This window comes from Nesoenas mayeri, assembly GCF_963082525.1.
Source record: "Nesoenas mayeri genome assembly, chromosome: 30".
In the NCBI taxonomy this organism is placed as follows: domain Eukaryota; kingdom Metazoa; phylum Chordata; class Aves; order Columbiformes; family Columbidae; genus Nesoenas; species Nesoenas mayeri.
The window spans coordinates 693473-706963 of NC_137564.1; the positions used below are offsets into that span (position 1 = coordinate 693473).

Genomic DNA, 13491 nt, shown 5'->3' on the forward strand with positions numbered 1-13491 from the left:
CGCCGTGAGCCCCCAGGTGTCCGCATGGCCCCCCGCGGGATGCGGCCCGGGACGCCCTTTCTCCTCCTCCTCCTCCTCCTCCTCTTCCTCGCCGCCACCGGTAAGGAACGACCGGCACCGGGGCAGGGGGCGGACCGGGACATGGAGTGGGACCCCGAGGAGGGGAACCGGGACCGGCAGCACCGGCTTCTCCGGGCTGGGAGACGGGCCCGGGGGGGGGGACCGGGGCGGGAGCACGGGCTCCCTCGGGGCGGGGGGCGCGGGGGGGACGCGGGGACACCGGCAGCCCACGGGGTGGGAAACCGGGACCGGGGGTACCGGCTGTCCCGGGGCTGCGGGACCGGGAGTGTGAGTGTGGGGAGGTGTGCGTGTGCGCTCGCGTGTGCACCTGTGGCTCCGCGCACCTGTGGCCGCGCGTGTCCGTGTCTGTGTGTCCGGGTGCGTGTCTGTGTGTCTGGGCTGTGTGCGGCCGCGCGTCGCGCCGGGGGTTGCGCCGGGGGCGCCGGACACGCGTGTGCGCGCACCTGTGCGTGCGTGTCCGTGTGCGCGCACCTGCGCGGCCGCGTCTGCCACCCCCTCATCCCCCCAAACCCCGTGTGAGGGCACGGACGCCTCTGGGGACACACCGTGGGAACGGGGGACACCCGGCAGCCGGGAATGTGGGTACAGTGGGGGCGACCAGCGTGCCCGGGGGGGTCCCTGCCCCCTCCCCGTTGTTTTCCTACGTTTTAGGGGGGGGAGGGCGGCACCCGCCCCGCCACGCTGTGCCCAAATGGGTACTGGACCCAAGGGGGGGCTCAGTGCTCTGCCACCCTGCCCTGCCTCAGTTTCCCCATTGGCGGGGGACCCGTGGGAACGCGCTGGGCGCCGCGGGGGGTGACGTCACCACAGGGGTTGCTGACCCCCCCGGGACTCACAGTGTTGGGGGGGGTCGGGTCGGGGGTTTCGTGGATGGCTGGGGGTCACCCCAGTGGTCCCCCCCACCCACCGGGGGCACGAACCGCGCCGAGCCCCCCCTCCCAGCCTCCCGGGGTCAGGGCTGCGACCCCCGGGGCGTGGGGGTCGGCTGGGGGCGTCAGGGGGGGTTCACCCACGCGTGTGCACCCCCCGGGGGTGTCCCCCCCACTACGAGACCCCCACCCCCCGTCTCCCCGGTGCCGCATCCCGCGGGTGCGAGCCCGGCCGGGGCGTGGGGGCCGCGGGAGCCGGTTCAGCCGGTTCCCGGCTCCGTTCCCGGCCCCGTTCCCACGCGCTCGGCCCCGCTGGGTGGGGACGCCCCGCGGCGGGGGCCGCCCCGCCAGCCCCGACGGCACCGGCACCCCGGCATCCACCCCCCCACCGCGGCACCCCCGACCCCGCGGGACCCGCGGCCGCGCCGGGGGAAACTGAGGCAGGGCCGGGGCTGGCGCGGCGGCACGGCCGTGACTCACGGGCCTGGGCAGCGCCGCAATTATTTAATTAATCCGGCGACTAATCGGGGGGTAATTAGGCCGGGCACGGCGGGGGGCTCGGCGGGGAGGCCCCGGGGGCCGGCGGGGGCGGGTGCCCTCCGCAAGCCGCGGCACGGCCCGGCATCCGCGCCGGCCGGTTGGGCTGGCCGTGCCGGCCCGGCCGCTTCCCCCGGCGTCGCCCGGCGGGCGGGCGTGGTTCCCGCCACGCCCCGACACCCGCGACGGGGACCGGGAGCGTCACGGGCGTGCGAGCGGGTGTGAGCACGGGTGGATGTGGCTGCGTGCGGGTGAGAGCGGGCACGGACGTCGCTGAGCGGCTGCGGGCGTGCACGAGTGTGCGTGAGCGTGTGCAGGTGTCTAGGAGCGTGTCCGAGCGTGCCCGAGTGTGTGTGAGCGGGCACAGGTGCGTGCAGGTGTCTGGGAGCGTGTTGGAGCGTGAGCAAGTGTGCATGAGCGTGTACGGGTGTCTGATCTGATGTGTCTGAGTGTACATGAGCGTGCGGGTGTCTGGGGGTGTGTCTGATGTGTCTGAGTGTGCATGAGCGTGCCTGGGTGTGTGCGGGTGTCTGGGAGCGTGTCTGAGCGTGCCCAAGCGTGTGTGAGCGGGCACAGGTGGTGCAGGTGTCTGGGAGCGTGTTGGAGCGTGAGCAAGTGTGCATGAGCGTGTACGGGTGTCTGGGGGTGTGTCTGATGTGTCTGAGTGTGCATGAGCGTGTGCAGGTGTCTGGGGATGTGTTTGATGTGTCTGAGTGTGCATGAGCGTGCCCGGGTGTGTGCGGGTGTCTGGGAGCGTGTCCGAGCGTGCCCGAGTGTGTGTGAGCAGGCACAGGTGCGTGCAGGTGTCTGGGAGCGTGTTGGAGCATGAGCAAGTGTGCATGAGTGTGTACGGGTATCTGGGGGTGTGTTTGATGTGTCTGAGTGTGCATGAGCGTGCCCGGGTGTGTGTGGGTGTCTGGGAGCATGCCCAAGCGTGTCAGAGCATGCCCAAGTGTGCGTGAACACGTGCAGGTGTGTGCAAGCGTGTTGGGGTGTCCCCAAGTGTGCGTGAGCGTGCGTAGGTGTGTGCAGGTGTCCGGCAATGTGTCCAGTTGTGTCTGAGTGTGCATGAGTGTGCACGTGTGTGTGCTGGTGTCGGAGAGCGCGTCCAATTTTGTCTGAGTGTGCATGAATGGTCACAGGTGTGTGTAGATAGCTGGGAGCGTGCCCAAGTGTGCATGAGCGTGCACAAGTGTGTGCGAGTGTCTGGGGGTGTGTCCAATTGTGTCTGAGTGTGTATGAGTGTGCACAGGTGTGTGCAAGTGTCTGGGAGTGTGCCCAAGTGTGTATGAACATGTGCAGGTGTCTGGGAGCGTGTGTGAGCGTGTGCAAGTGTGAGCGCGTCCACGTGTGCAAGCATGCCCCGCCACGTCTGCGTGCACCCGAGTGTGCGGGAGCCTGCACAAACGTGCTGAGCGTGTGTGTGAGCACATCCGAGCACGTGTGAGCTTGCCTGAGTGTGCACGAGCGTATGCCAGTGTGCACAAGTGTTCTTGCACGTGAGTGCCAGCAAAAGCATGTTGGATCGTGTGCAAGCGTACACAAGTGTTCCTGCGTGTGTGTGAGTGCAAGAACAAGTGTGTCCAAGCATGCTGGAGCGTGCACAAGCGTGCACAAGTGTTCTTCCATGGATATGAGTGCCAGCACAAGCACGTTGGAGGATGTGCAAGTGTGCACAAGTGTGCTTGCATGTATGTGAGTGCAAGAATAAGCATGTCCAAGCATGTTGGAGCATGTGCAAGTGTGCACAAGTGTTCTTGCATGTATGCGAGTGCAATAACAAGTGTGCCCAAGAGCACTGGGGCATCTATAAGTGTGCCCAAGTGTACTGATGCGTACGAAAGTGCAAACACAAGCATGCTGGGGTGTGTGTAAACATGTGCAAGTGTTCTTGCATGTACGCGAGTGCAAGAACAAGCGTGTCCAAGCATGTCGGAGCATGTGCAGGTGTGCACAAGTGTTCTTGCATGTATATAAGTGCCAGCACAAGCACGTTGGAGCATGTGCAAGTGTGCACAAGTGTTCTTACACGTGTGTGAGTGCAAGAACAAGTGTGCCAGAGCATGTGCGAGTGTGCACAAATGTTCTTGCATGTGTGTGAGTGCCAGCACAAGCATGTCGGAGCATGTGCAAGTGTGCACAAGTGTTCTGGTGTAAACATGAGTGCAAACACAAGTGTGCTGAAGTGTGTGCAAGCGTTCTTGCATGTATGCAAGTGTAAGAACGAGTGTGCCCATGCGTGCATAAGCATGTGCAAGTGTTCTTGCATGTATGTGAGTGCAAGAACAAGCATGCACAAGTGTGCCTGAGTGTTCTGGTGTATAGGTGAGTGCAAACACAAGCGTGCTCGAGCTTATGCAAGCGTGTGCAAGTGTTCTTGCATGTATGTGAGTGCAAGTGTTCTTGCACGTATGTGAGTGCAAGAACAAGCGTGCCCAAGCGTGCTGGAGCGTGTGTGAGTGTTCTTGCATGTATGTGAGTGCAAGAACAAGCGTGCCCAAGCGTTTGGGAGCGTGTGTGAGTGTTCTTGCACATATGTGAGTGCAAGAACAAGCGTGCCCAAGCGTGCTGGAGCCTGTGTGAGTGTTCTTGCGTCTATGTGAGTGTGAGTGTTCTTGCATCTATGTGAGTGTGAGTGTTCTTGCACATATGTGAGTGCAAGAACAAGCATGCCCACGCGTGCTGGAGCGTGTGTGAGTGTTCTTGCATGTATGTGAGTGCAAGAACAAGCGTGTCCAAGCGTGCTGGAGTGTGTATGAGTGTTCTTGCACGTATGTGAGTGCAAGAACAAGCGTGCCCAAGCGTGCTGGAGCATGTGAGTGTTCTTGCACGTATGTGCATGTCAGAGTATGCGTAAACGTGCCCGATCGCTCCTGTGCACACATGATCTCGTGCACACGCGTGACCGTGCGCACACGCGTGTGCCCCGCGTGTCCGCAGGCCGCGCCGGCGTGGTGGAGGTGCAGCCCAGCGTGACGGCGGTGCTGGGCCAGGACGTGGTGCTGCCGTGCCGGTACCGGGCGCAGGAGCAGGAGCAGGTGGTGCAGGTGACGTGGCTGAAGCGGGGGCCCGAGGGGACGTGGGCGCGCCTGGCGGTGCTGGACCGGCAGCACGGGGAGCACGTGCAGGAGCCGTACGCCGGGCGGGTGCTGCGGCGGGCGGCGGGCGGCGAGCTGGAGGACGGCGCCATCGTGCTGCGCAACGCGGTGCAGGGAGACGAGGGCGACTACGAGTGTCACCTCATCACCTTCCCCCGCGGCAGCTTCGAGGGGCACCTCACGCTCAAGGTGCTGGGTGAGTGTCTGGGGTGGGCACGGGGTGGTGGGTGTAGGGCAATGGGGAGATGGGCACAGGGTGATGAGAATGGGGTGGTGGCCAAGGGGTGATGGGTGGTGGCCAAAGGGCAATGGGTGGTGGCTAAAGGGTGATTGGCATGGGGTGGTGGGCGTAGAGCAATAGGGCAATGGGCACAGGGTGATGAGGATGGGGTGGTGGCCAAGGGGTGATGGGTGGTGGCCAAGGGCTCATGGGGCTCAGGGAAATGGGTGGTGGCCAAAGGGCAATGGGTGGTGGCCAAGGGGTGGTTGGCATGGGGTGGTGGGTGTAGGGCAATGGGGCGATGGGCACAGGGTGATGAGGATGGGGTGGTGGCCAAGGGGCAATGGGTGGTTGGCATGGGGTGGTGGGTGTAGAGCAATAGAGCGATGGGCACAGGGTGATGAGGATGGGGTGGTGGCCAAGGGGTGATGGGTGGTGGCCAAGGGCTCATGGGGCTCAGGGCAATGGGTGGTGGCCAAGGGGCAATGGGTGGTGGCTAAAGGGTGGTGGGTGTAGGGCAATGGGGCGATGGGCACAGGGTGATGAGGATGGGGTGGTGGCCAAGGGGTGGTGGGTGGTGGCCAAGGGCTCATGGGGTCAGGACAATGGGCATGGGGCGATGGGTGGTGGCCAAGGGTTGGTTGGCATGGGGTGGTGGGCAAGGGCTGATGGGCACGGGTGATAGGGATGGAGGAATGGTTAGTGGCCAAGGGGTGATGGGTGGTGGCCAAGGGCTCAGGGCAATGGTTGGTGGCCAAGGGGCAATGGGTGGTGGCTAAGGGGTGATGGGCATGGGATGGTGGCCAAGGGGCGATAGGCATAGAGCAATGGTTAGTGGCCAAGGGGCGATGGCTGGTGACCAAGGGCTGATGGGCACAAGGCTATAGGCATGGGGCAGTGGTTAGTGGCCAAGGGGTGATGGCTGGTGGCCAAGGGGCAGCGGGCACAGGGGGATGAGAATGGGGTGGTGGCCAAGCGGTGATGGGCAATGGGTGGATGGCCAATGGGTGATGGGTGGTGGCCAAGGGGCAGCGGGCACGGGGGAATGAGGATGCGGTGGTGGCCAAGGGACAATGGGCCCAGGGTGGTGGCCAAGGGGCAGTGGGTGTTGGCCAATGGGTGATGGTTGGTGGCCAAGGGGCAGCAGGCACGGGGGGGATGGGGACATGGGGTGGTGGGCGCAGCACGGCAACCATGGGGCAACACCATGACGGCCACAGACTGAAGGGCAGCTGTGCTGGGTGCCGGGTCACCAGGCGCAGTGGGACGGGCACCCCACAAGGCGCCATCGTGGCTGAGCCCGGTGCCGCCCACAGTGCCGCCGCTGCCCATCCTGAACCCGGGGCCGCCGCTGGAGGAGGGCCAGGGCCGGACGCTGGCGGCCTCGTGCACGGCGGAGGGGAACCCGGTGCCCTCGGTGCGCTGGGAGACCGAGGTGCGCGGCACCAACGCCACGCGCCGCTCGGCGCACGCCCGCTCGGCCTCTGTCACCAGCGAGTTCTTCCTGGTGCCGGGGCGCAGCATGAACGGCAAGAGCCTGACCTGCGTGGTGGAGCATCCCGGCCTGCGGCACGAGAAGAGGATCACCCACCTGCTCAGCGTCGCCTGTGCGCCATGGGGACATGGGGAGCGTTTGGGAGATGGAGAGCATGGGGGGCATTGGAGGACGTGGAGGGTGATGGGGACATGGGGACACTAGGGACATGGGGAGCATTGTGGTCATGGAGAGCGTGTGGGACGTGGGGAGATGTGGGGCATGGGGACACTGGGGACATGGGGAGCATTGTGGTCATGGAGAGCGTGCGGGACACTGAGAGATGTGGGGCATGGGGACACTGGGGACATGGGAACACTAGGGACATGGGGAGCATTGTGGTCATGGAAAGCATGGGAGACACTGGGGACATGGGGACAATAGGGACATGGGGAGCATTGTGGTCATGGAGAGCATAGGGGACACTGAGAGATGTGGAGGATGTTTGGGACATGGAAGGCATTGGGGTGATGGGGACATGGGGACACTAGGGACATGGGGAGCATTGTGGTCATGGAAAGCATGGGAGACACTGGGGACATGGGGACAATAGGGACATGGGGAGCGTTGTGGTCACGGAGAGCACGGGGGACCCTAAGAGATATGGAGGATGTTGGGGACATGGAGAGCATGGGGGTGATGGGGACATAGGTGCATTGGGGACATAGAGAGCATGGGGGCGCACTGAGGGATGTGGAGGGTGTTGGGGACATTTGGGATCTGGAGGGCACGTGGGACATAGAGGGACATGAAGGATATTTGAGACATGGGGAACATTGAGGACATGGAGGACATTTGGGACATGCAGCATTGAGGGATGTGGAGGATGTTGGGGACATGGGGGACATAGTGAACACAGGGAGGATTGAGGGACATAGGAACAGTGGGGACATGGAGAGAATGGGGGTCACTGGGGACATGGGGACCATTGGGGACAGAGAGAACATGGGGCCATTGAGGGACGTGGAGGATGTTGGGGACATGGGGGGCGCTGAGGCCATGGGGGACATTGACACAGAGGACATCAGGGATGGGGCGTTGGGAACAGAGGGGACATGGAGGATGCCCAGAAGCACGCAGGGGGACACTGTCCCTGTCCCCAGACCTGTCGGACGCCTCGGTGCTGGGACACACGGACGAGTGGCGCGAGGGGATGGAGGGGGCAGCGCTGACCTGCCTGGGGGACGGGAACCCCCCGCCCACCTACAACTGGACACGGTGAGGCCACCGTCCCCGTCCCGGGTCCTGCTGTCCCCTGGGTGCTGGTGGCACTGCCCTGTGTGCCTCCACGTCCCCTGCCATGGTGTCCGTGTCCCCCTGTGCGTGTCCGTGTCCCTACCAGGTGTCCAGAGCGTTCCTGTCCCTGCTGTGTCCCTCCTATGTCCCCTGCACCAGCTGTGTCCCCTGTCCTTGCTGATGTCCCTACCGTGTCCCACACCTGTGCCATGTCCCCTACCTGTGCCCATGTTCCATGTCCCTCCAGCCTGTGCCCATGTCCCCATGGTGTCCCCTGCCCGTCCCCACGTCCCTGCCATATCTTGTGGCCCTTTGTGCATGTCCCTGTCCCCTGCCATGTCCCCTGCCATGTCCCCTTCCGTGTCCCTTGCACCAGCTGTGTCCCCTGTCCTTGCCGATGTCCCTACCGTGTCCCATGCCTGTGCCCATGTTCCATGTCCCTGTGGTGTCCCCTGCCTGTCCCCATGTCCCTGCCGTGTCCTGTGTCCCCCTGTGCACATCCCTCTCCCTGCCAGGTGTCCAGAGCATGTCCCCTGCCGTGTCCCCTTCCATGTCCCCTGCCTCAGCTGTGTCCCCTGTCCTTGCTGATGTCCCACCCCTGTGCCATGTCCCCCCGCCCATGCTGGTGTCCCTGCCGCGTCCCCTACCTGTGCCCACGTTCCATGTCCCCGTGGTGTCCCCTGCCCGTCCCCACGTCCCTGCCGTGTCCCGTGTCCCCGCCCGGGCGTGGCGGTGCCGTGGCAGCGGTGCCGTGCCCGGGCAGGTCCCGCCGGGGCGTCACCGTGGGAACCGGCAGCCCCGGCTTTGATGGCGGCGCCACCGACGCCGTCAGCGCTTTGCTCGGTGCCGCCGGTGCTGACGGTGCCGCCGGTGCCACCGCAGGTTGGAGGCGCCGCTGCCCGCGGGGGTGCGGGCGCGGGGGGACACCCTGCTGTTCCAGCGGCCCCTCGCCGCCACCGACGCCGGCGCCTACGTCTGCCGCGTCACCAACCGCGTGGCCACCAAGGAGGCGCGAGCCAACGTCAGCGTCAAGGGCCGCGCGGAAGGTGGGGGTCAGGGACCCCCGCAGGTGGGGGGGTGGGGGGACTTGGGGTCCCAGGGGAGCTGGGGGGGTGGCAAACTGCTGTGTCTGTCCATCCACGGGCTCTTATTCCCGCCACACGCCCGTCTGTCCCCACTTCTGTCTGTCCATGTGTCCCCCCCAGGCTCTGTCTTTCCCCAGATGCTCCTTTCCGTCCCTTCACTCATTTGTCTGTCTGTCCGTCCATCTTTCCATCTGTTTGTCTGTCCAGCTGTTCCCCCTCACTCTGCCCACCCACCTCTGCCTCTACATCCTCATCCACCCACCTGTCTGTCTGTCCATCTGCCTTTCACTTCTCTCCATTTCTCCATCCATCCATGTGCCCATCCGTACACTCCTCTGTCCCATTGTCCACCTGTCTGTCCACCCATCTATCTACCCATCCATTCACCCATCCATCTACTCATCCATCCATCCATCCGTCTGTCCATCCATCCATCCCTCTGATGCATCTGTCCGTCCATCTCTCCACCTCTTTTTCATCCAACCACCCACTCATCTCTGGACTTGTCCACCCATTTGTCCACCTGTCCATCTACTCATCCATCCATCTGTCCATCCATCCATCTGTTCACCCCTTGCTTATCCAACCACCTGCCCATCTCTGGACTTGTCCATCCATCCATCCATCCATCCATCCATCCATCCATCCATCCATCCCTCTGATGCGCCTCTCTGTCCATCCATCTCTCCACCCCTTGTTTATCCAACCACCCACTCATCTCTGGACTTGTCCACTCATCTGTCCACCCATCCGTCCATCCATCCATCTACTCATCCATCCATCCGTCCATCCATCCATCTACTCATCCATCCATCCATCCATCTCTCCACCCCTTGTTTGTCCAACCACCCATTCATCTCTGGACTTGTCCACCCATCTGTCCACCCATTTGTCCACCCATCTACTCATCCATCCATCCGTCCATCCATCCATCTATTCATCCATCCATCCATCCATCCATCCATCCATCCATCTCTCCACCCCTTGTTTGTCCAACCACCCACTCATCTCTGGACTCGTCCATCTGTCCATCCACCCTCCCACACGCTCACCGGTCCCCTGCGTCCCCGCCGTGTCCCCTCAGATGACACAGTGCGCAAGGTGGACCTGGTCTCAGCCTCGGTGGTGGTCGTGGGCGTCATCGCCGCCGTCCTGCTCTGCGTCCTTGTCATCGTCGTCGTCGTCATGACCCTTTACCACAAGCGCAAGACCAAGCGCATCTCCGAGAAGTAGTAAGAGGGGGGTCAAAAATGGGGGTGGGGGGGTGAGATGGGGGGTCCCCTGCTGAGCGTGTCCCCCCCAAACCGTGTCCCCAGCGAGGAGGAGCTGACGCTCACGCGGGAGAACTCGATCCGGCGCCTGCACTCCAGCCACAGCACCGACACACGCACACAGGTTGTTGGGGTGATGGGTGGTGGGTTTTGGGATCTGGAGTGTCTGGGTGATGGGTAATGGGGTGGTGGGTGTTGGGGTGTCTGGGTGGTGGGTATTGGGGTGTCTGGGTGATGGATATTGGGGTGCTAGGTGATGGGTATTGGGGCCCGTGGTGTCTAGGTGATGGGTATTGGGGTGTCTGGGTGATGGGTAATGGGGTGGTGGGTGTTAGGGTCTGGGGTGCTAGGTGATTGGTATTGGGGTCTGGGGTGAAGGGTGATGGGTATTGGGGTGTCCGGGTGATGAGTATTGGGGTGCTAGGTGATTGGTATTGGGATCTGGGGTGATGGGTGATGGGTATTGGGGTGTCTGGGTGATGGGTATTGGGGTGCTAGGTGATGGGTATTGGGGCCCGCGGTGTCCAGGTGATGGGTATTGGGGTGTCTGGGTGATGGGTAATGGGGTGGTGGGTGTTAGGGTCTGGGGTGCTAGGTGATTGGTATTGGGGTCTGGGGTGATGGGTGATGGGTATTGGGGTGTCTGGGTGATGGGTGATGAGTATTGGGGTGCTAGGTGATTGGTATTGGGATCTGGGGTGATGGGTGATGGGTATTGGGGTGTCTGGGTGATGGGTATTGGGGTGCTAGGTGATGGGTATTGGGGCCCGCGGTGTCCAGGTGATGGGTATTGGGGTGTCTGGGTGATGGGTAATGGGGTGGTGGGTGTTAGGGTCTGGGGTGCTAGGTGATTGGTATTGGGGTCTGGGGTGATGGGTGATGGGTATTGGGGTGTCTGGGTGATGGGTGATGAGTATTGGGGTGCTAGGTGATTGGTATTGGGGTCTGGGATGTCTGGGTGATGGGTATTGGGGTGATGGGTGATGGTTGTTGGGGTGGTGGGTGTTGGTGGCTGGGGTGATGAGTGATGGGTATTGGGGTGTCTGGGTGATGGGTATTGGGGTGCTAGGTGATTGGTATTGAGGTCTGGGGTGTCTGGGTGTTGGGGTGTCTGGGTGATGGGTATCGGGGTGCTAGATGATTGGTATTGGGGTCTGGGGTGTCTGGGTGCTGGGTATTGGGGTGCTGGGGGTCTGGGTTTCAGGGTGCCCATGGGGATGTGTTTTGGGGTGTCTAGGGTGCTGGGTTTTGGGGGGCTGGGTAATCATGGGGCTGGGGGTCTGGGATCCAGGATGCTGGGGGTCTGGGTTTTGAGGTGCCCATGGGGCTGGGTTTCAGGGTGCTCGATATCAGGGTGTGTGGGGGTCTGGGTTTTGGGGTGCCCATGGGGCTGGGTTTCAGCGTGCTGGGGTGCTGGGATCCAGGATGCTGGGGGTCTGGGTTTTGGGGTGCCCATGGGGCTGGGTTTCAGGGTGCTGGATATCAGGGTGTGTAGGGGTCTGGGTTTTGGGGTGCCGTGTCTCACGGGGCTGTTGCAGCTGGAGGAGACGCTGCAGCTGCGCACGGAGAGCCGGCAGGGCAGCCGGCAGGGCAGCCTGCGCGGGGACAGCCTGCGCGGGGACAGCCTGCGCGGCACCAGCATCTGCTCCGCCATGGTGAGAGCCCTGGGGTGTCCCCAGGGGGTGTCCCCTTCTGGGGCACGGGGGTGTCCCCTTCTGGGTGTGCAACCTGCTTTCCACTTGTGCAAACCCCTTGCAACTGTCCTTCCATGTGTGCAAAGCGCCCATACCTGCACACACCTTTGCACACACATGGGGGTCCCTGGGGCCATTGGTGACCCTGTCCCTTGTCCCTCGTGGTGACCCTGTCACTAGTCCCTCTTGGTGACCCTGTCCCTTGTCCCTCATGGTGACCCTGTCCCTTGTCCCTCGTGGTGACCCTGTCCCTTGTCCCTGGGGACCATTGGTGACCCTGTCCCTTGTCCCTCTTGGTGACCCTGTCTTTTGTCCCTGAGGTCATTGGTGACCCCTTTCCTAGTCCCTGTTGGTGACTCCATCCCTCGTCCCTGTTGGTGACCCTGTCCCTTGTCCCTGTTGGTGATCCTCTCCCTCAACCCTGAGGCTATTGGTGACCCCCTTCCTAGTTCCTGTGGGTGACTCCATCCCTTGTCCCTGTTGGTGACCCGTCCCTTGTCCCTGAGGCCACTGGTGACCCCGTTCCTTGTCCCTCTTGGTGACCCCGTTCCTTGTCCCTGGGGCAATTGGTGACTCCATCCCTTGTCTCTGTTGGTGACCCTGTCCCTTGTCTCTGGTGACCCTGTCCCTGTTGGTGACCCTGTCCATTGTCTCTGGTGACCCAGTCCCTGTTGGTGACCCAGTCCCTGTTGGTGACCCTGTCCCTTGTCCCTGGTGGCCCTGTCCCTGTTGGTGACCCTGTCCCTTGTCCCTGTTGGTGACCCAGTCCCTGTTGGTGACCCTGTCCCTTGTCCCTGTTGGTGACCCAGTCCCTGTTGGTGACCCTGTCCCTTGTCTCTGGTGACCCAGTCCCTTGTCCCTGTTGGTGACCCTGTCCCTTGTCCCTGTTGGTGACCCAGTCCCTGTTGGTGACCCTGTCCCTTGTCTCTGGTGACCCAGTCCCTTGTCCCTGTTGGTGACCCTGTCCCTTGTCCCTGGTGACCCTGTCCCTGTTGGTGACCCTGTCCCTTGTCCCTGTTGGTGACCCTGTCCCTTGTCCCTGCTGACCCGATCCCTGTTGGTGACCCTGTCCCTTGTCCCTGTTGGTGACCCTGTCCCTTGTCCCTGGTGGCCCTGTCCCTGTTGGTGACCATGTCCCTTGTCCCTGGTGGCCCTGTCCCTGTTGGTGACCGTGTCCCTTGTCCCTGTCGGTGACCCTGTCCCTGTTGCTGACACTGTCCCTTGTCCCTGGTGACCCCGTCCCCTGTCCCCGCAGAGCGAGGAGCCCGAGGGCCGCAGTTACTCGACGCTCTCGACCGTGCGGGAGATCGAGACGCAGACGGAGGCGCCGGCGCTGCCGCTGCTGCCGCTGCCGCCGGGGAAGGAGCCCAAGGAGGAGGAGGAGGACGGCGGCGGCGGCGCTGGGGACAGGGACAACCCCATCAAGGTGGCCATGACGCACTTCGTGCAGGAGAACGGGATGCTGCAGGCACGGCCCAGCACCAACGGCATCTACATCAACGGCCGCGGCCACCTGGTGTGACCGGGCTGGCGCGGGGGGACACCCGGGGACCCCCCGTGTCCCCCCGCTGCTCCGCCGCCCACCGGGCTGGCTCCGGTCCCCGGGTGTCACCCGCTGCTGGCACAGGCTGGGGACACGCATCGTGCCTTAGGACAGAGTCCCCAAATGTCACCTCGCTGCTGGCACAGGGCTGGGGACACACACAGTGCCCCGGGACGGGCTCCGGTCCCCAAATGTCACCTTGCTGCTGGCACAGGGCTGGGGACACACACAGTGCCCCAGGACGGGCTCCGGTCCCCAAATGTCACCTTGCTGCTGGCACAGGGCTGGGGACACACACAGTGCCCCGGGACGGGCTCCGGTCC

General features: G+C 63.2%; 1 protein-coding gene across 1 annotated transcript; it reads left to right on the plus strand.

Moving 5' to 3' along the window:
- Positions 1-24: 24 nt before the first annotated feature.
- Positions 25-13147, plus strand: NECTIN4 (nectin cell adhesion molecule 4; the record flags this gene model as incomplete). Its single annotated transcript, XM_080361259.1, has 9 exons — positions 25-100; positions 4428-4781; positions 6122-6412; positions 7443-7557; positions 8458-8621; positions 9745-9892; positions 9977-10055; positions 11470-11586; positions 12881-13147. The coding sequence occupies 9 exons, from the start codon at positions 25-27 to the stop codon at positions 13145-13147; spliced, it is 1611 nt and encodes a 536-aa protein (XP_080217385.1).
- Between the last annotated feature and the right edge of the window lie 344 nt (positions 13148-13491).